The sequence below is a fragment of the Epinephelus lanceolatus genome, chromosome 13 (assembly GCF_041903045.1).
Source record: "Epinephelus lanceolatus isolate andai-2023 chromosome 13, ASM4190304v1, whole genome shotgun sequence".
In the NCBI taxonomy this organism is placed as follows: Eukaryota; Metazoa; Chordata; class Actinopteri; order Perciformes; family Serranidae; genus Epinephelus; species Epinephelus lanceolatus.
The window spans coordinates 22,163,456-22,186,252 of NC_135746.1; the positions used below are offsets into that span (position 1 = coordinate 22,163,456).

Below are 22,797 nucleotides of genomic sequence, written 5' to 3' on the forward strand. Positions count from 1 at the left end.
GATATATTTGGCGTCCTTAGACAGATTTAAAATCCACTGAAGTATTTGAATAGGTTTTAACAATATATAAGTGCACAGCATGAGTTTGTGCCGAGTCAAAAACAGAAAAATAAAAGACAAATTTACACAAGAATGATTGTTTAAAAGATACGTCACTTTACATACAAGAAACTTTTTGTTTTACAGCAGTATCAGTGACATTAGAGCCTTTAAAAGAGACCACAGCTCCTCTCCTTTACAGCAAACACTTAATGAACTACACAAGATGCTATCTGTTTATTATACCTGAGCGATTACGCAGAGACAACAGTTTCCAGCCGGCTACTGTTTTCACCTTTGCCTCTCAGTCTGGAGTGAAACCCTGCACCACACACACACACACACACACACACACACACTGATGAGTGTATTATACAGCATGGCACTGGTTGGTCTCCGGGGTGCAGAGATGTCTGAGGACATTATCAGTCACCACTGAACCCCAGAGAGCAACGCTGCCACCAGCATTTCTGTTACAGAGTCCACATCCTGAAGTCTCCTCTGCAGAGACTCTTTGTGTTGGATGTATGCTTCATAAAATGATTTCAGCCCCACTGGTGTGCATGCATTTGTATTTCATGTTATACATTTTGACATCTGAAAAAACACATATTTCACCGCTGTTTTTTGTGTGCATGTGTTTCGTTTTTTCCATTTATTATTAGCCCCTAATAAATATGCGCCTCTTTGAGAATCCTGCCCCATTAGCCGAGGTGATGTGCTTGATGAATAGGTTGTGCTCCTCATTTGGATGGCGAGAACAAATTGTGCCTGGTAATCAATGAAAATTTAATTGAGTGACAGAGAGCCGGAGCCCTAACAGGCACATTATGCCATTCTTTGATGTATTTTCAAAGCCCGTTTTTTCATCCCTGCCTAATTAATCAGTATAATGAAGACTTTGGATGCAGTGGCCGACGCTGTGTTGTAGAGGCAGATGTCACGAGGAAGGGAACTGCATGTGCTGAGCTGTCATCTTTGGAGGCGAAGTAGCAATTGCAGGACCAAAAGGCGAAACAACAGCCCGCACCAGTGATATTATTTGCATTGCTACAGATGAGCAGTGTTGGAAGATAACATTTAATTAGACAATCGGAGTGAGGGTTAATGTGGCATGGCACTGAATGAAGCTGTGCGCCCATCTGCTAAAATGAATGAGAGGATTCGGAACTGTGAAATGAATTACAGGGTGGGGAAAAAAAGCAACTTGAAATTAAATTTCCAAATTATATTAACAGCGTTTCAGAATGGCAAAGATATCAGAGCGGATTATGTCTCCTCTCTATGAAATGATTTGTTTTGAAGCACTTAAATTAGCCTGTTGCTGGAGGCTTTAACTTAAATGATTGGTTGTAAATTACGCTTCTGTAATGAGAGGCAGCAGCAGTGAGGGAATGATGAGAGTTTAGAGTATGGTGCACCTGTGTTCAGCTGACATTTATAAGCCCGAGCCTCCCCTGCTTGTTAGTTTTGCCTAATAGGTCTTTTAAAAGCTGTTATTGCCTTTCAGTGTTATGCAATTTTCGTATTTTCTTTAGCAGGATAATTACAGAAATCAGGTTATGAGACAATCAGCCCTGAGTTCAAAGAGATTTTCCTTTTATAAGTTACAACAATCCTTCCACAAATTCAGACACTGAGCTAATTTTAGAGGAAATTACAGGAAAAAAAACCTGTAATTTCCCAGATGTCTGCTCTGTGATTTTCCCCGTCTATCTGTGAAATATGTGCAAATAGTTGCAGCCAAATGTGTTTAGTATTAATGCTTCAGCGTCAGACAGCCAGTGCAGAGTCTGGGGTTCTTCACATGTCAATCAGACCTCTTTGGCCAATTGTTTTTTTCACCTTTCAGAGCAGTGAGCCTGCATTTTTTTCCCTGCCAGTGGCAATGACTGTAATCTGTGTAAACAGAGTGAGTGGCCCTGGTGGCTTCCCCCCCCCTGCGTGCCAGGACAAGCCGTGGAGGCGTCCTGTCTCATGATAACTTTGTCACTGCTGTTGGGGGGAGCGGGTGAGGGTGAGGCTCGGGGAGGAGAGGGAAGGATGAGCTTGTCATGCGGGTCTCTCCGATCTCTCTCACGCGGCAGTGGCGGGACTGCTGGCCTTGTCGCCTCCAGCTCCTGCGTCTGCTGTTGACGAGCACCGCTGTCACTCCGGTCGTCCACGTGTCTCGATAAGCTGCTCCCTGCTGCTGACAGCTTGTGACAGGCCTGCAGCTCGGCCTGTGTCCTCACCTGAACACACTGTCCTGCTCTCTCTGTCGTGATGGTCAATAAGTTTACTTACAGGCGTGGATGTAAAATGTAACTCTTAAAGTGACACTAGAGTGACCCTTTAAATAAGATATAACACAATCTCCCTTTTGAAATATAAAAGTTCAATCCGAAAGGAATAAAACTCACTCAAGCTCAATTTAATAAACTCTTATTGCCCTCACAACCTCATCTAGTCTGGTATGACCAGTACCTTATATTGGCAAGGAGAGACAGAAGAATGAGGTAAAGATAATATTTAATACAAAATATGAATGTACAGATTAACAGATGATTTGTGTAGAACCTGGACACTAGAGGGAGATATTTTGTGATCGACCATGGAGTCCAGACACTGGTGGTGGTAGTGGTGGCTGATGACTCTGAGGCTGGTGGCTGCTGAGGATGATGAGGCTGATGAATCTGTGAAGACTGGGTGGTGATGGGGAGGTGGAGGGCGCACACAACGGCAGCAAGAAAGAACTACAGCAGAGAAAGAACCATATTTAAAATGAGGAGCAGTAAGATGATAGGCTGACAGAGAAGGTGTGTGGCTGCGTTATTGGTTGATTCTGAATCAGACCAGCTGATGACTCAATTAACCTACCCAGACAATGACAACTAGAGATAGTGAGTGAGCATACGTGCAAGGAGTGAATGGCAGGGTGAGAAAGAAACTTACAGCCTGAGCATGAAAAGTATTGTCTTCCTGACTGAACTTTCGCTGGAGCTTCATTGTTTAAACGGTGTGCCATGAATCAATTCTTTTTCCTGCATTTTCTGAATCAATTTACGTTAACGCTGTTCATTCCCAACAAGTCGACACTTAATTCCTGGATCCACTTTGGTTGAACCAATCCAACAGCAGCTAGTCGAGTTGCAGGAGAGAACCATAAAGACGCAAATTTATGTTACTGAGTGCCAGTTGGAAAAAAAAATGATACCGCTAAGAAAGCTAAGACAGGAATTGCAGTATGCAAAGTGTGCAGGTTGAAAATTGAGGAAATGCAACAACTTCAACAGACTTGTTTTACAAATTAGTACAAAATTTAAAAAGCATTTGTGATTTTTGTAAATTATGTATATCATTACTTTGCTGTTAAAGTAGCATTTCATTCAGTGAAGAGTGCATCATGACCTGTTTAGGACTCAACAAAAAAAATTGCCTTGTTTAGGACTCAAAACTCAAGGTTTAGGTCCCAAGACTTGCCTGCCTTGACTTGAGATCAGAGTACAAAGACTTAAGACTTCCTTTGACTTGCAAAACACTGACTTGGTCACGCCTCTGCTTAACCATACTCAAATATGCCCTGGCCTTAACCACACAACCCAGTCTCACTCTGAAGCTGTCGAAATCCCGTGCTTAGGCAGTGACTTACCGCATCAGACACTGACGAAAAAAGCCGCCCTTTGACATCGGCATGATACGTGGCTGGTCGCCATTATAGTTTAATGGCGACCAGTGGCGTCAGGGGGAAATGCAACAGGACAAGAATGAAAGTTTAGGCGGAAAAAGTCAGAAAGGGACAGGTGGGAGGGATGGTGGATGTGTCCAACAAACACCCACTTTAAGAGCGGTGTTTGCCACTTGTAAGATTATAAAGCCAAATCCTGTTCTATTTTCCTAAACCCAACCATGCAAGTTAGTGGTTGGAGGAAAAAAAATGTCAAATTGCGTTGTTGTACTGACGCAGTGCGTTTATTTTGAAAGAGACTGTATGTAAAGGTTAAATTTCCTGTGAAAAAGGAGGTCTGTTTTGAAAGAAGACAATGCATGTAACAGACAGAACTTGACACGATGTCCCAGAACGTCAACAACCAACACACCCAGGGTACCTTGCATGTCGTATCTGGACATGGAAAGTCCATGACCAAACGTAGATATGTGAAGAGGTTGGAGTGATAATGTGTTGAACCACAATGTGGCCTCACTAAACCACATTAACTTACACTAACACTAACACCAAACATGTGAACCAAACATAATTGTGTATGGGATATAATATGAAGAGGATTAGTGTTTCGTTATGGCTGACTTTTATGTAGCACTTTGTACAAATCTGGGAACCTTCGTCTGCTTGTTGACACTATTTGAACTTTCTTTGAGATCATATGTTTTGATAAGTTCTCTGATGAGAGGCAAATGGCAGAACAAATCACGACACCGAAAATTTGTTTTCTTATCAAACAGTTTTTTCCACTGGATTCATCCCGGGGTTCAGGCAGGAGTAAATACCTCTGCGAGGCTGAAGTAAATGCAATTTAGGATTATAATATTTTCTGATGCAGACCTTGAGGGGAGAGTTGTACCTTCACATGAAAGTAATAATGCAAATTTTCTTCAAAGATTTATGATTTTTAATATATATTCATGATGGATCAATAGGAGACATTAATATTCACAGACCTGAGCTGAAGTGTGGGGGAGCAGACTGACCATATAGACTTGTGCATTTCTGATTAGTAGTATCTGCTGGGGGAAAAGAAAGCCAGTCATAGTGGCCAAAGGAACCTGATTTATGTTGTTGTTGTTGTACTGGTTTAAGAAGTTGACATATTGTACAGTAGTGAGTCCCACCCAGAGGCAGTGGGACCCTGGGAGGAAGTGCTCCTGTAGTAGCAACACGCGGTACATGAGAAAACTTTGGAGTAGCTCAACTAGTTAAAAAAGAATAGGAATATGAGGATGTGAACACTAGTTAGCAAGTAAGATTATTTTAAAGTAATCACTAAACAAGGTGTCATCAATTGCATTTGTCAAAGGGCCACTGTGGGGGGGCCACACTTTGAAAAAAAATATAAATTGAATTGATTTGGACCTCACTAGCATTGGTAAATAATTTAAGTAATAATTCTTTAGTAATATAGTAACATTTTGAGGAATAAATTCATTATTAGAATAAAACAAATGTTAAATAAGAGGTTTGTTCTTGTTCTTAAATGAAGATATGGTACAGGCCACATCCAGTTTATTAAAGACGGCTTTAATTATCCAATTCACACCGCCCACCCCTCAAAAATATGCATTAATTAACCATGCAAACCCGACACAGCCCACAAATCGCCAACTTTATGCATAACAGTAGCAAGACTGAGGGCAGAGACACAGACAGAGACGAGAACTGTCCGTGTTTGAGAGAGGGTAAGAGGAGGTGGAAGGTGGACTATTACACACAGTGTTTCTGTCAGTTATCAATAACTTACTGGGAACACTTATATTTTCTAGTGAGCTTACCTGGATCCACCCTGTGAGTTATAGGCTGACTTGTGCATCACTACCGCTCTCAAGTAATTAGCCGACAGGTGGATTTTTAACGTCTTTAGTACCTGCAGCGTAGGGATTGGTTAATAATTTCTAATAGAATTATTTCCATCTCAGTTGTTCTTGGAGTTGCTTTAATATAGGAAGACAAAATGCTGAACACTGAAACAATGTTTTTTTCCTCCTCACATTTTCTGAATTCACATTTCCCAGATGGGAAGCCATACATCACCTGTAGGCTACTGGTATACGATCACTGCAATAAACCATTGGAAAAATTAGCAATGTAATGCAAAACAGATAAAGTGCTGACAATGAGCCAGGGGTGTAAAGTCAGGGGGAGCAAACAGGCAATTGTCTGCGGGCCCCCAAAGCATGTTGGGAAAAGAGGCTCCCTGACAGCCACTCATATTGCCACATTTTGCAATGAACCCTCCCATAAAGGCATTACACTGCTGCTGCCCCTTCCAGCTATCCTATGACAGGTGGATACTGTTAGTTCAGCCCTTGATGGACTTTTTTGCGTGGTGCCCCCCAGAGCCGAGGACCGCAACTGCAATTAGCTACTGATAAATGGTTGAAATAGATACTTAATCATAATGGATAAATAGTTTTAATTGATTAACTGTAGACCTAATGGATAAACAGTTGAAACAGCTGTAAGTAAATACTTTTAGCTGTTTCAACTCAATTAAGCAATCGAAAATAAAGCTTAAGCAATTCATAAATTGTTGAAATGTCCAGCTTCTGCCATTCCAAGTTGTCGTAGTATGAATGCAAACTTCAGTCTGTGTTAAATATCATCTAGTTTATCCAATATATTTTCAGTATCATCTCGAACGCACCATCATTAATGTCATCAAATGGCCGGAGAGTCAGTCTCTCTGCTAAAGTGGACTGTAATAAATTGGCCACTAATCAGACTAGAGTACTCATCAGTCATCTCTCTGTCATCAGAAAATGGGATAAACGTCTTTGTGGGGTGAGATTAAAAATAGGCAATGCTGCTAAGAAGCAAACTGTCTCTTTGCTCGGTGAACGGGTCAGGTTTTTCCTTCCACGATGAGATACATCAGTTGTAATGGCTCTCATTTTGGCGGCCCAACTGGGAAAGCTTTAAACAGATTTGGCACCAGACAGACAGATGGCTCAACCGCACGGATCAGTGTGACAATAAAACCAGAGCCCAAAGAATTAAATCAACCTGGGGAGTAATTACATTCAAACTATTGGTCAACCTTTTCCATTTGCTGATCACATTGTTATCAGGGACATCATCTCTCGGCTCCTGTGTGCAACAGGTCCACATGCGGAGAATAAATCTCGGGCGTTAATGATGTTGCATGCGAGGGCGCCGTATCCTGTGGGACAATAGGAGTGAGAGGATGACGTGATGAGGCAAAAGGTTAGTGCTTAACCTGAAATATGCCGGAAGGAAGCTCAAATCCATCCTGAAATTCATGAGCTCTACAGTGTGAGTGCATACAGAATCACTCAGAGTCACAGTGAGTCATATCTGAAATTGGCTGGTGGTGAGCACTCGGTAGTATTCAGTCGCTGACAATATGTCTATATAGTAAATGGTTTATTATCCATTCTCAGTTTTATGGGATATAAATTACTGAAAAGCTCCTTCTTAAAACTTTGACGTGGCATGTTCTGTGCCACAGAGCTGCTTAATTAAGTCTGCATTTTTGTGGGGAGTTTGTATTCTCTTTTCCAGGCTGTGTCACTGTTCAGAGGACTCACTGGAGCGCACACAAACTACGCTGCTGCCTTATTCTGTTGTGCTGTAGGGGTATTGTAATCCCACAATTCAAAAGACTCCAGGACAAAGAGTGTCTTTGTTACATAAACAAAACAAGGACCAATATTTGCAGCGTGCCCTGTACTGTCCTGTTTATTTGTTCTGGAAAAATGTAGAGGACTAATTAGGCACAAATGTACTCATTAGGTGAAGTCACTCTGCGGAGACCAATTGTCAATGAATTATTCAAGCTCTCTCTCCCCATACATGACATCAATACTTTGCCATTCCCGCCACACCGCTGTGCATTCTCATCTTCAGTTGCATTCGGCCGCTGTGAAATGAAGAGTCTTTGAATTTGTAAGAAGTGCTGCTCAAAGAATACAAATCATTTATATCTGTCTGCTCGGGGTTTGACTATCTTTTCCCAGCCTCCAGCCTTCTTTTCTCAGACCCCTGTCCTCTGCACTGTAGATTTAATTAGTTCTGCCCCAGTAACCCTGCCCCTTTCTCCTTCTTTTCCCCCAGGATACGGCCATGCAGCCCCCAGCACAGATGGAGGGAAGGTGTTCTGCATGCTTTATGCCCTCCTGGGCATCCCTCTCACCTTGGTCATGTTCCAGAGCGTGGGCGAGCGGATCAACACCTTCGTCAGGTACCTGCTCCACCGCCTGAAGAAGTGCCTTGGCATGAGGCGCACCGAGGTCTCCATGGTCAACATGGTGACAATCGGCTTCATATCCTGCATGAGCACGCTGTGCGTCGGGGCGCTGGCCTTCTCGCACTTTGAGGGGTGGAGTTTCTTTCACGCTTACTACTACTGCTTCATCACGCTCACCACCATCGGCTTCGGGGACTATGTGGCGCTGCAGAATGAGCAGGCCCTCCAAACCCAGCCGGAGTACGTGGCCTTCAGCTTCATCTACATCCTGACGGGCCTGGCTGTGATCGGAGCCTTCCTCAACTTGGCGGTGCTGCGGTTCATGACCATGAACGCCGAGGATGAGAAGCGGGATGCTGAGCAGAGGGCGCTCCTCGCTCATAACGGTCAGGCGGGCGGACACATCCACTGTTCTGTAGACCCCGCTTCCACCTCCTCCACGCCGTCTGGGTGCGGCGGAGGAAGCGCAGTAGGAGGCAGTGGTGGAGGGGCGGCGAGTCGGGGTCTACGTAACGTTTATGCTGAAGTGCTCCACTTCCAATCCATGTGCTCCTGCCTTTGGTACAAGAGTAGAGAGAAGCTGCAATACTCCATACCCATGATCATCCCACGTGACCTCTCCACCTCGGACACGTACATGGAGCAGGGAGAGGCTTTTACCAACCCCCTGCACTCTAACGGCTGTGTGTGCAGCCTGCAACGCCACTCGGGAATCAGCTCAGTTTCCACGGGTCTGCACAGCGTCAACACCTACAGAAGACTCAATAAACGCAGGAGCTCCATCTAAACTCGAAGAACTCAATACTTTAAGGTCAAGTCCACACAGGAGGAACCTTCTACTGTGGTACGGGATTAGCTGAGGACAGCAGGGGGACACAACTCCAGTCCTAAAGACACGCAGCACTCCTGATGTTGGCTTCTCTCTGGCAGCCTCCAGACTCCATGTATTTAACTTCCATTAGCAAAGCACAAACCATTTAGGACTAACATCGTTACTGATGTCACTGAGAAGTAATGCTAATGGTTGTTTAAGAAGCATTCGTTACACAAACTCTGGAATTGTTGCTGTTAGAAGACAGGGAGAAAGAAACACGTGCAGCTCTCTCTGCACATCTGAATTCTTATATTAAATATCACAATATTGAATTCAGTTATTTTCTTTGTTAATAAGACAGAATTTCATGTTTTAATATGAAAAGGGACAGAGTACACTGTGAGACACGTTTTTAAGAAGGATTGTACATAATGCCCCGCTTAGAAGAAATATTTTATTGCGTAATCTTAAATGCACCTTTACCAAAAAAAGACTCTCCAAAAGGACTCTTTGGTTGTATTATACTCACTGCAGTGAAACTAAAAAGGTGTATATATTTGGACACTTCTCTCGTAGGTGTGTTTGAGGAAAAGCTTATTTTTTCAGTGAAAGATTTAAAACAAAAGTGATTCTCCGTGTCTTATCCTGTGTGTCTGTAACTGAAGTTCAGGTTCAAGCCACTCTCTCTGTTTTCATCTGTTTGTTTGTTTTTCTTCCATGAGAAAACTCATGTCGATGGCATTTAAATGACGATGGAGAATGATCGGGCAGGTTTGGCTTAAACGTCTTTCTGAATGACAGGACACCTGTAGCTGTTGTGGGGATCAAACCCGTGACGGTGCCTCTAACCACTAGGGGTGTACATCACTAGTTTCATCACGATACAATGTTATATTGATTCTTTGGACAACAATACGATATTTGCTGATTTTACAACGTCTTATGATTTCGATTCAGTTAAGTTCAGACAATATCATCTGCCCATTTAACACAATTGGTCACCGAAGAGGCTGCTACTTATTACTTTGCTTTTGGCCATTAAAGATAAAAACAACACCTACATAACTGCAGCTATAGCTATAGCTATCACAATTAAGTGCAGTAAAGTTTACTTGGAAGTGGCTCCACTAACACACATAAAACAGCTCATGGGATAAGTTAACCTTCAGGGCTTTCTGCCAAAAATCGTTTCACTTTGACCCAAACGCTAACCTTTTTCCTAAAACCTCAAGACTATCTGTCTTAAAGCACTGAAGACAAACTTCTCCCAACAGCCATAAAACATTGATTAAAAACAAATTAATTTGAATGTCCAGTGTGTGAGTTTAGTGACAAGGACTAAGGACTTTAGTGACATCTAGTGGTGAGGATTGCAGATTGCAACCAGCTGAAACGTCTCCTGGTTAGGATTCCTTCAGTGTTCATTGTTCAGGGTTTTTTTTTTTACTGGGCACCAAATTACCCACAGAGGTCTCCTCCTCTCCGGAACAAATGGACCAGTTGAATAAAACCAGTAAGAACACTGAATAAATCAGTTTCACAATAGAAATCAGTCTGTCTCCTAGCCGCTAGCCGCTAACCCAGCACCTGCCAATGTGTGCTCACCTTTTTTCTCTGATAGCTTAAGGTCCAGATGTTCAGGAGTTTTTTTTTCAGGAGCTGAATTATCCACAGAGGTCTCTTCCTCTCTAAAACAAACAGACCAGGTGATTTTAACCAGTAAAAACACAGAATAAAGCAGTGTTACGTTAAAAATAAGTGTTTTTCCATTGCTGTTTGGCTCATAGCACAGGGGCTGCTAACTACGATAGCTAATGTGAAAACACAAAAACCAGAAATCTTGAAAAATATGAATGACGCTATCTAAAGCCAGTGTTTGGTTTGTCCATCTTGGGCTTCTGTAGAAACATGGCAGTGCAACATGGTGATCTTCATAGACCCACTCCTTATGTAGCTCATTTTAAGGTAACAAAAACACAATGATTTTTATTTTCCGGTGATTTTACACAAAGGAAAACGTATCAATTTCTGCCAATATATCCCTCTAAATTACACACACTGGACCATTAATAGAATTCACAAAAGTATAAATTTGTTAGTCACCATTATTAGCTTAAGCACTTTCACACCGCAGAAATTAGCCTAGCGACTAGCAGAGTTTTCCTCTGTTCATAGCCTAACTAATTGCATGTATTATTTATACTTTTTCTTACTCACCATTGTGAGTGCCGTGTTCTGTCATCTCCTGACAGAACAGTACGTTTGAATCTCAGCCTGCATGTGTTTTTTCAGATTTACATTGTTAAAACGGAACAGCTAATGTTGCCGTAGCAAGAAGTTAGCAGAGTGATACACTGTCCAGGCAGGTATGACTGATTTATTTCTGAGTAAATAACATTATCCTCATCTTTTCTTCATGGTTGCTTGTCAGTATCAGCCTGGTACTGTTTGACGGTGACACAGAATTTCAAAGTAAAGGCGTATCATAAAGATGACGATATTGGATCGTTGAACACTGAATCGATATATAAAGATCAATGGATGGTTACACCCCTACTAACCACTAGGCCTCCCTGCCGACCCTTTCAGACCTCATCACTATGAATTTCTTTTCATAGTTTCTTCCTGTGCATCAGACTTATCTCTTATCATCTTATCATCATATGTTTTCATATAGCACAACTATATTCTGATAGTTTAACTCAGAGCATGTGAGCTCACTTTGTGCATAGTAGAGAGTCTTATCTTATTCACTGCCGCACCAGAAGGCTGGTGTGTGTGTGTGTGTGTGTGTGTGTGTGTGTGTGTGTGTGTGTGTGCTTCAGGGCGCTGGAATTCAGTGCACTATTTTATTTGATTTTTTTATTTAATGGAATCACATTGTGTTTTGTTATGTAAATGAGACGCCCTGAATAATTCTCTCTTGTGTTATACGTCTGAGATGTTTGACTCTGTGTTATTAATGATTGAGAATAATAGCAGTACACCTCACTAATAAATGGCCTCAGAGTTTGCACCTCATGCACTTAGGGGGTCTTTGCTCCAGCCCCACCTAAACACACTTGATTCAGCCAACTGAGGTCTTTATGCAGTGTTTATTTTTTTTGTTCTTACATAATCCTTATCTTATTTTTTTGTAGTTTTAATTTACAATGTCTCAATATTTTAGTCATATCACTTTTGGTCACAATTTCATCTTTTCTTTTTCTACTGGAACATTCTTATTAACGTCAGTCAGCGTCTGTCATGAACTGAAGGAGGGGCTGCAGTTGGCTCTGTGTGTGGCTATACAATGACAGTATGTTCTTTTCTTCAATCATAATAAAATATGATTTAATTTAAAACAACTGTTTGTTCATTTGAGTGTCAAATGGTCTAATAACCGTATTTCATGTTAGTATTTGTTATTTGATATGATCAGTATTAACTTTTCATCAGGGTTTACTGTAGGTGTATTAAATATGGCTGCTGATCATTCACTTTGCTGAGAAATCTACTGCAATGAGTGTTCAAATACTGTACAGCCAAGGCCTGCTGAAAACCACATTAATAATCAGGAGACATTTTAATATTCATTAATTTTATAGCAATTACCATTCTGCCATTTGTTGGTTGATTTTTCTGAATAAAAACATAATTATTGGTGGCAAAATAGCTCTTAATATTGCTTAAATTTTCTTCTGTATTGTCTCATTTTTTCTACAAACACAAACTTATGACATCAGAGAAATTTGACACTATAATCATATAATAATGGCTATACCGGTGGTGATTCCTGGGTTTACATGCAATCTAGTGTCCTGGTTATGTAGGGTGACCAAATCCCAACACACAAAATGTGGGACAAAGAGTATGTTTGTGTTGGACACGGCTGAGAGGTTGAAAAATAGCACAAAAAGAATATCCAGAGAGTTGCCTTCCACCAGCTTCACCCAGTTATAAGTGCAGCGGTTTCCCAGTCTTTGTTGTAGGCGCCCTTTCTTTGTGGTAGTTTCCATCATATTCCACCTACGTCTGTGACTTTGTGTGGATTTGCTCTTTTCCCTGTTGGGCACAGAGTAGCAAAGACAGTGGCGTTCACCTGCACTTGACCCACATGTGCGCAGTTTGATTGACATCAAACACAGACCCGTGATGACAGCCTTCCCTGCTTTTTCACAGCCACTGAAAAAAGGACAGATTTTAGAGAAGCCTCAGTCCTGCAGGGGTTTGACTTCCGAGAACAAATGTACAACATTGTCAGTGGGATATGTGGGATGTAGGACAAGGGATAAAATTGCTATGTAATCCCTCGTGGTCACCTTATGGTTATGATCGGGTGTTCTGAATGATGATCAGAAACCTGGTGAATCTGAACTAACATTTAAAACAAATCAACACAAACTAAATGTTTGAGGCAGCGGTAGACCAGCAACTCCCATAATCTGCAAGGTAAAATTACTGTTAGTCAATGAGTGCGTTTACATGGACAGTTTTATTCCCTTTTCATTCGGAATCAAAGTTCATTCCTATTAAAAGTGATCTTGTAAATATCTAATTCGGAATGAAAATGGCCAATGCGATTAAAAATTAATTCCGATGTAAGGGGCTGGAATATTCCTGTTGCTAATTCCGAATGAAAGAATTTCTCGCACTTGTACACATTCATTCGTCTTTAAGCTCATTCCGGTCTTTCTGCGCATGCTCGTTTCCTTGCCCTTCTGGCGCGATGACGTATATAGCGTGAGCGCGACAAGATGGCAGCTTCTAAAAACAAGAGATGAAGAAGTCTCCCTTCTTCGACCTTCTACCTCTCTTCTCCTCCTCAACAGACGAAGCATTAGCAGAACAAGGTTGTTGTTGTACTGCTGCTTCAAGAATAGAAGCAAAACAAGCCCGAAAAAGGCACTAAGAACGGCGTCGTCAAGCATCTTGTTATCCGGAACGAGGACTACAGTGTTTTCTTCCGGTAAACGTAAACACGTAACATCCGCCCTGCCCCCTGTCCAATCAGAAACCTTCCCTGCCCCAAACCTTGCGCGGACCCGAATAAAGTCGATTAAAAGCGGATTAAACTGATCTCCCGTCTAATCCCTCATTCGGAATGAATATTTCCCATGTAAACTACCTGGAAAAACTTTAATTCCAAATGATTTCATTCAGATTTATTTCATTCAGAATGAGAAGCCATCATGTAACTGCACCCATTGTCAGTCTACTGTTTTTGGAGTCTGTCTTGAAGAGAGCATAGATTAAGCTTCACAGGGCTGTCTGTTTGTGAAATCCTGAGCTTATGATTGCATAAATGAGACTTGGATTACACTACACGAATTGTGTGAGAGTTTGTAAACAGATGTTTTAGTTTTGCTGTTGGTAAACATGGCTCCCTATGACTTCAATTCATGAAGACGTTTCTCTGGTTTTGGATTCTTCATTCACTGGGCTTAAAGTTTTCTTTACGAATTCAATGCAACACAGGGTGAGTAACAGATATAGGAGGAAACCGGATTGGCGGACTACAGGGTTTGGTTTGCACATGGCTATTTTCTGGTCCTTTAAACATAACTTACACAAAAATGTAATGTTTCAGTTTATCGAAAAAGGATGGAGCTACATTCTGATATAAGACCTGAAAGTCTGTGATGAGTGACTGTAGCTGGCTAACATCATTTAATCACTAACTTGGGCCAACTGTGAGCGGGATTGGTTGGCACGTGTTTCAACCAATTATAACAATAAAGGCCTTTGCACACGGAGTTCATTTTATAAATCCATCATCCAAACGTCACACACAGAAACCTTGCACACTGAGTCTAATGCATTTTATTGTTCTATTCATTGTGAAAATTCGCAATATGAAACAAAATGAAAACACATTTTTGCTCCCTTGCTTCTCTCCACTGGTGGTATCTCTCTGGCTGTCGTCACTCTCTCCCTGTGTCTTGCATTTGACTCAGCAGCTGAAGGAGCTGAGCTGTCCCCCTTTCTGTCTCCACACTGTCACTCTGTCGTCTGTTGGCAGTCCTCATCCTCTATTACATTCTGCACTTCATCATCATCATCATCCACTTTAATATCACTATCTGAGCTGTTGAGAGTGAGCTACCCAAGCTCTGAAATAATACTGTGTGCCCCATTCCTCTCTGTCGTTGTGGATGTATGTGTCCCACAGGTAATGCTACGTTATCTTCACTGCTTCTTGGTCAAACAGCTCTATAAATGAAGTTTCATAACAAGATTCGGGAACAAAGACCACGCCTCAGATGGATTAATTTCCGCAGTACGAGTACTTCAGCACACCTCATCCGTTTCCTCATCCTTTGACTCTGTTTCCACATCCCTTCCCCCCGACCCCCTATTTTCTACTTGTCTGAATACAGGAATCAGGAGGCTCCGTACACCAGGAGCCTGTGAGATACGGTTCCCCCACCCAGAGTCTCAACCCTGCCTGGGTCCACCCAGTCTTGCAGCCTCCAGCTGACTCTGCCAAACCAATCCGTCCATCCACACCTAAACCCCGCATCCTCCCCACCACTTCCTCTCATCCCATACATCCTTCATCCAACAACCCCTCATTCCACATCCCTTTACCCTCATCCTTTCCTTGTATCCATCCATCCATCCCACATCTCTCTACCCTCATTCCTCACCCTACATCCCGCATCCCTTAGCCCTCATCCCACCAACATACAACATTTTTGTACATTAAAACATATTTATGTATAACTGAGACTTCCACCTCCACCCCAATCTCCCCTACAAATGGTCATTTTGGGGGTGAAGTATTCCTTTACAGCCTCATCCCAGTTTTGAGAAACCTGGATATACTACCTGAAGTACTCCAATAGAAACCAGGATACTGCGGTGTAGAAACACCTGATACACAGTGTCTGAGCTGGTGAGAAATGTAGACACACCTGCAAACAGATGATCATGAGCCTGCATGTATGTATACAGGGATATGAATAACCAGGTCTTTCTTGTTCCACATAAAAATCAGTCCTGAGTAAGATCAGAGGCAAAATAAGTAGAAAAATGTACACCATATTAATTACAGTAGTGTATCTAGCTCTCCTCTGGCTTTAGCAACAAAGAGTCTTTCCCTTGTTTGTACACATACATATCCAGTCTTGAAGATCATAGATGAAAAAGCTAGAAATCAACCAACGTTAGACCAGCAAGAGATTACTGTACTGTGCGTCACAACTAATGAAGCAGATACAATTTGTGGTCCAGTGGTTTGGGTAATTGCATAGAGTGTGTCATATGTCATTCTGTATACATCCAATGCTCAGTGCTGCACAGACTGCAGGTAAAATGATCACAGGCCTTTGTACCATCAGAGAATTACTGGATAAATGGAGTTGACTTCAACAGCAATTACAGAGCCGACATTCATTCAGCTGAACATTGGAGCTCTGTGGAGTTTATAACAGAAGAACTTTTCATAAACCCAAGAAAGATTTTTTTTTTTAATTTCTATGCTACAGACTGAATTGCTTTAGAATAAAGGTGCATTTTGATCACAACATTCAGTCTTTCAGAAAACATTGCGGTCCTGTTTACATCAAAGAAGTCATCATTTTAATCATTTTGTGTCTTGTTTTTTCTGCCAGATGTGCTCCTGCTTTGTTTTTACCTCCTGATTTCACCCAATTTTAGTTTTATGCAAACACAGGAAGTTGCTTTCTAATTTATAAAACGTGCCGTATAAATGAAGCTTAAACATTTAAAGGGAAATCCATCTCAGTAAAACACACACCAGCTGCACCATGTTTCCCCGGCCTGTTCGGATACTGTTTTAGAAAATCTCTGGTGACTGTGTCATCACTGCTTTCATCATCGCTCAACTTTTCAGCAAGGCCTCGATTACATAACCAAAGTTAGGACACAGTGACTCTAAGTTTACTCATCCCTGTTATAATATTTATTATATAACTGTCACATTCGCACCTTTATGGCTGCAAACCATGAACTCTTCCGCTCCACTTCCAAGGAGAAACGATCAGCTGAGATCTCAATGTCCTTCATTACCTTTCATCCTTCAGCCTGCGAGACCTGACATAAAGACACAGTATTCCTCTACAGCCCATCTCTGATTTCACATCACCTGTCGCTCTGATTTATACCTCAGCTTCACACATTTACAGTAAGCATGGACGAGTAACAACCTCTAGAGATGTAGGAATTTTTAAAGTACAAGTACAGTTCAGTCGCCAGAAGAAAATGTTTGCACTGTACATTTCTGAAAACCAGGGATATACTACATTTATACATTTCATAGTTATCTTCAGCATTTCTATAATGATGCGCTGACATTGTCCTCCAGAGGTGGAGGGGATGGTGGATGGAGTGTCACATAGGCAAGGCACCTGCCAAACTGCAAACCACTGTTCGAGACTAACAAACCACAACAATGGTTCTGTTTTAGCAGCACGAAGCAGCATTTCCTAGCAGCATTTATGGCACTAAACCTGGGTATTTTTCACCTACGCTTTGTGACATTTTGCACCGACCCGTCCCTGCTTTTCCAGCAACTTTTGTGCCAGATGTGGGTTTATGTTATCCAAAACATGATCTTTACCTCACCATAAACAACTGTTTTTGTGCCTACACCATGTTGACCACAGTGTTGTTGAGAAACAACAGCATATCACAGAATAATGCAAAATGTCACATTTTCATGGTTTGAAGAATCGTTAAATGTGAACTGTTTTTTTCTGCCGACTGGGTTGACAAACAATATAATCCTCTAACTGATGTAAGAACAATATAAATGTTTGCATATTGTAAGAGTGTAACTGACACAAACAGTTTTCAGTCGCCTTAGTTTTGTTCATGTCTTGCAGGAGAAAGGTTGTGTAATTATGTATTGCAGACATTTAATACTGATGATGGAGTTCCTCAGGGAAGCATTTTGGGCCCTATTATATGTTGTTAATACAGTGTATTCCCCATCTTGTACCAACATCTTGCACCACATTTTTAATTATCACTATTATGCAGATGACCAACGATTGTATATCTGAGTTTCTTAGTTCTGCTCTCTTCTGTAGATATTCTGACCCAAAGTGTGAAACACAGCCAACAAAGATACTCCTGGATGCTTTGAACCTGAATCTGAGGCCTGATATAGTTTTTAAGCACAGTCTGTGATCTGGATGTAAACAGCTCCGCTGGTGCTGTAAAACATTTCCTTTCATCGCTGTTTCTGTCTTCTATAATTACATAATAAACCTTAAATTACATACTTAATACTGTCACAACATGGGTAAAACTAGTGCAATGTTTTGTTGTTTGGTCCAGAGGATTTATTTACCTCGAAGCTGTGCGGCTGTACCAGTTATTAAATTTCCAACAATAAAAAAGTTTCAGGCTTGATTTTCTTGACTGATGACTTTTTTAAACTAGTTTTTCTTTTATCTTTTAGGATTTATAGATTAAACATGATGGTTTTTAACACTATTATATTTCTTTTCTGAGGCAACAAAGCAGGATTGTGTCCAGGATTTTGGAAAACCGAGGTTAAAGGTTCAAAGTCCTCCAGTGCAACCCTATCCACCCTTTTTTGATAGCCACCAAATGGTCATATAATCATCATATAATGGCAGTGGAGAAACTAAAACAGCCAATTTTGATAACACTGACTTGGACAAATTGTAAGAAACAGGCTTAAAAGTCTCACAATGAGTAATTTTTGTGTAATTCAATGTAAACAACTCTCTCTTTGCCAAATTCCCTGAAACAGTACAGAGAACATCTGGTCCTTCATGTCCTCTGTCGCTGCAGCCCTGATCAAAAGAATGGTTTTGTCCATTTATTTAATCTCAGATGGATTTTTCCAAGTGTTGCAATACCAAAACATCAATCTCAGTCATGTCTAAAAACTGCTGATAAGGACTTAAAAGAGTCTGAATCTGAGCAAACAAGAAAATGCATGGATCTATGAGTTTAAGGACACAAATGACATCTGACAGGCTGCAGTTCTTCATGCTTGGATGGTCAAGCTTTACAAAATGAACTGAGGAAAAATTCAATCTGAAGTGATGCTTATGTTAAACTAATTTCATTGTGCTTTTAACATTATAAAACACTAGAAAATGACAATAATTGTGCGTGTATACAGCCCAGTTGCTAGAGGGAAGTGTTGGCAGCTTGCATTTCTACAAACCATAAATACATTACCTTTGCACATGTCATACATATCATATCAACGTTCCTAAGTGACAAAATATATGAGCTGACTTTGTCACTGACACTTGGCAAGCTGCAAATTACTGTTCAACACCAACAAACATTGAAACCAGTTATGTTTTAGCTCGTCATTTCTGTGCTTCCAGTAGCTTTTTAGGTTCCAATTGTGGGTGTTTCATAGCAACTTTTTGGATTGTTTCCATCACGTCTTTAGGCTCCAATCATGGGTGTTTTGTAGCAACCTATCTGTGTTTTCCCATTAGGTTTTTGGATTGCCTTTGTGGGCATTTTATAGTGACCCGTCAGTGTGTTTCTAGCAGGTTTCCGGACTCCAACAATTGGCGTTTTGTAGCAGCCTGCCGGTGTGAATCCTTCAGGTCTATAGGCTTCTGTCATGGCTGTTTTGTAGTGACCTGTCTGTGTTTTCCCATTAGGTCTTTAGGTTTTAATCATGGCATTTTGTAGCGACCTGTCAGTGTATTTCTATCAGGTTTTAGGGCTCCAATCGTGGGCTTCCAGTGTGTTTCTATCAGGTCTTTAGGCTCCAATGTGTTTGTAGCGATCTGTCAATGTGTCAAACATGGTTCTTTTGTAGCAACCTGTCACTAGGGATATTGCCATTAAAAGCCATTGTTTTTTATTAAGACATCACTGCTTTTCTTGCCGGGATTGTGCCCTCCAAATGTGGTATTTCGAAGCCAAAAATATAAATGTTTCTAAACAATAACCAGGTGGTTTTTGTGCCTTAAGTTAATCACACTTTTTTTTTGCTTGTAATATAATAGACAATATTCATTAATAAATATATAAATGAATGAACAAAAATTACCTGACACAATACATTAAAACCTAGAAATACCTCAAGGATGCTAAAAGAACTTCTTAGTAGAAACTTTGAATCAGAGATTTTATTTAATCATGAATATGTCAAGAAAAAAATTTAACATTTGTTGGACAAATCAATCAACAAAATGTGGCCATTTAAATGGAAGGTTCAGTAGGAGCAGAGAGAACAAAATTAATTTGCCAATTTATTAAGAATTTATTAACAGTAAATCTTATTTTTGACATTTCTTCTCACACCACCAGCTTTGATTTTAATGCTAACTGAATACAACACACGATTGTCGCACACATAGAGTTGGAGGAGACAGTGACAACATTCTGAGTTTTACAAGCACCTTCTGTGTTCCAAAAGTCTGTGGAGTTCTGCGGGCACAGATTCCATATGGGTCTGTTAATAACAAATGCAGTGTATCTGTGTTTTGCAGAAACGTTTAAGGCATATATTGCATGTCTTGTATAATGCTTTTCTTCACTTTAGATAAAAGTAAAGATTCTTTGAGGTCACAGATGAGTGGAAAAATAAAATGCAAGGCCACGTGTAGACAAATTGTTTCCAGTGTAATTAGACCATAGTTATGGTATATGGAAAATTCTCTGCTAGAGTATGGCTGCTATAAGCATGCTGTCAAGTCAAGGCACTGATTTCTAGCCAAGAAGCCACATAAGTGTTTGTATCTTAACAAGAAGGTTAAAAGGGGGCTGACAGGAGAAAAAACGCTGCTATAAATTGGGGCCATTTGTCAAAACATCTGAAGAATCTGCGCCTGAAAGTGTTTAAATTCTCAGTCGTAATTTTTGTTCAACATTTGGCAACACACAACCACCTCTTCCTGCATTTCCTTCAATATTTCCTGTCACTCTTTTGTCTCCTGAGATAGGCAACTTGTAGAATATGCCGTCATTATTGCACAGAATAATCTCTGGATGAGCCCTTTTCAGAGGTAGCAGAGCATAGTCACAGTGAGAAATGAAAGTGGAGCGGATGCTGGCTGTTGTTTAGTGGGTGATGGATTTCTAATCTTACCAGAGCCTCCACCTCTGAATGTCCTGTATTCAGTTCCCCTCGCACCTCGGTCCCATTGCATTGCATTAAGCCAACTCATATTTCACAAGAAACTGAAAATACTGCCAAGACCTTTATCTCATGAGCGGAGAATGCCATTAATGGCCTGCTCCACTCTCTGCTCTTAATCACATAGAGAGGAAATGTCTTTTTACATGCTGAAAACCATCTCTTCTGAAGAAAGCAACAAATGTTGTGTATTACCGACACGTCAAAATTACAAATTGCACACTTTCACGATCTTTCCAGCCACTTTATTTGCTTTCTTGAGATTGACAGCAAAGAAACACTTAAATGTCACACTAATTGTTGCCACTCATGAAAGAAAAAACTCAACATGTCAGCTGTCAAACAGCAACCTAACACATCAATCCCAAACTGAGAAATGGGAATTATTTTGTCTTTGTCTTTCTGTCTTATTAATTCTTCTCGGCTGAAAAGTTTTTATACTTTGAAAAAATGATATATTCTCTTTACTTTTTTCTTACCATTCTTCTCTGTCTCATATAAACATTTCATTATTTATGAGGTGTTGCGTAAACTAGTTCAAGAGTAGAGAAGAAACTATAAAAGCACTCGATGCCTGTAGAGCTTCATCCCTCTGAAATATCATTGCTGACATGTTTCGGCCACAGGCCTTCCTCTGAGCATGATCCAGGTCTTGGTTTACGTTTATGCTTTTATTTATTTATTTAGCTTGAAGATTCATCCTTGACCTTCGAAACAGCAGCTTGATGAAATTCCACACTTTGGACACATGATAACCAAACCATCACAATGAAAATAGAGATGCTCCGTCGGCTGACGAGGAGCACAAGACATGACAGCAAGTAAGTTGGTACAACAGGTGGCGTTTGAACCCACACAGGACACCAGAGACAGTTTGCAATGACATTTACTGTCACAGCTCAGCAGGTAAAAAGCAGATCAAGTTAATAGTTAAAAACGCCAGTAAAGTCTGTTTGTCTGATGTCTCTCCACAAAGTCCTTGGCAGCCCGGCTGGTTTGGCAGGCCGAACTGGGCCGAGAGTGAGCAGGGGCATCAACCCAAGAACAAACAGTTCCGTTTTATAAAAGGCAATGGTACCGTGAAGGAGCAGGGAGGGGACATAGTCAAGGAGGCAGAAAATCTTGAACCAGGTAAGTACACAGTCCAAGCAGACGAATCACTGGTGTACAGGCAGAAGGCAGGCCAAGGCCAGGCGAAGGGTCAAGAAGCCAGCCAGTTAGTACTCACAGGATGCATGCCAACAGGGTGAATATGTCACCATGTGGTTAGTGTAAAAATTCAGGTGCTCTTCAAGGATGGGGCAAATATCACATAAAGTTAAAAAGCAGGCAGTCCAAAAATGCATCTGAGGGACTCTGACTGGTTAAAAGTTCAACGCATTTCAACTAGAGACTCTTCCACGGGTAAATTGACAGGAACACTCATAATGTAGTGTCATCTTCGGATGGAAACGGCAAGCAGCCACAGGCAAACAGGAACCAAGAATGTAGAAGTGTTTACCGGGAATCAGACGAAGCAGGCAGGTCAGAGATAGTCGGCAATGGGAAGTCAGTCCAGAATAAAGTAAAGAGACTCTTGCATGAGTGGTGGAGAACATTCATGAGCAACAGAGCTTTAAAATCAAAGCAAGACAGCAAATATGCATATTTTTATAACCACAGATGTCCAGTTTATTCTGCATTGTTTAGCCATGAAAGATGGGCTAGCTTTTCTGTTTGGCATTACCATTCTGAGCTGCTGTTGATGTTGGTACTAAAAACCAAATGTAAATGAAGCAAAATCAAAACTGAGACAATGTACATAATCATATTTTGATGTTCCTTGTGTTGTCTTGTGAAATCAGGATGTGAGTTCAGAACAGTAGCTGTTGCTGATGAAACCAAAAGACTCCCTATATATGGTCTCTTTGTTGTTCATCTGTCTGTCTGTG

General features: G+C 41.1%; 1 protein-coding gene across 1 annotated transcript in view; it reads left to right on the forward strand.

Annotated features, from left to right (window-relative positions):
• Positions 1-12,119, forward strand: part of kcnk3a (potassium channel, subfamily K, member 3a) — a 60,383-nt gene extending 48,264 nt beyond the window's left edge. Inside the window, exon 2 of the mRNA XM_033647986.2 lies at positions 7,829-12,119. Coding sequence (XP_033503877.2) covers positions 7,829-8,748 — 920 coding nt within the window. The 3' untranslated portion in view covers positions 8,749-12,119. The remainder of the gene's footprint in view (positions 1-7,828) is intronic.
• Positions 12,120-22,797: the final 10,678 nt, after the last annotated feature.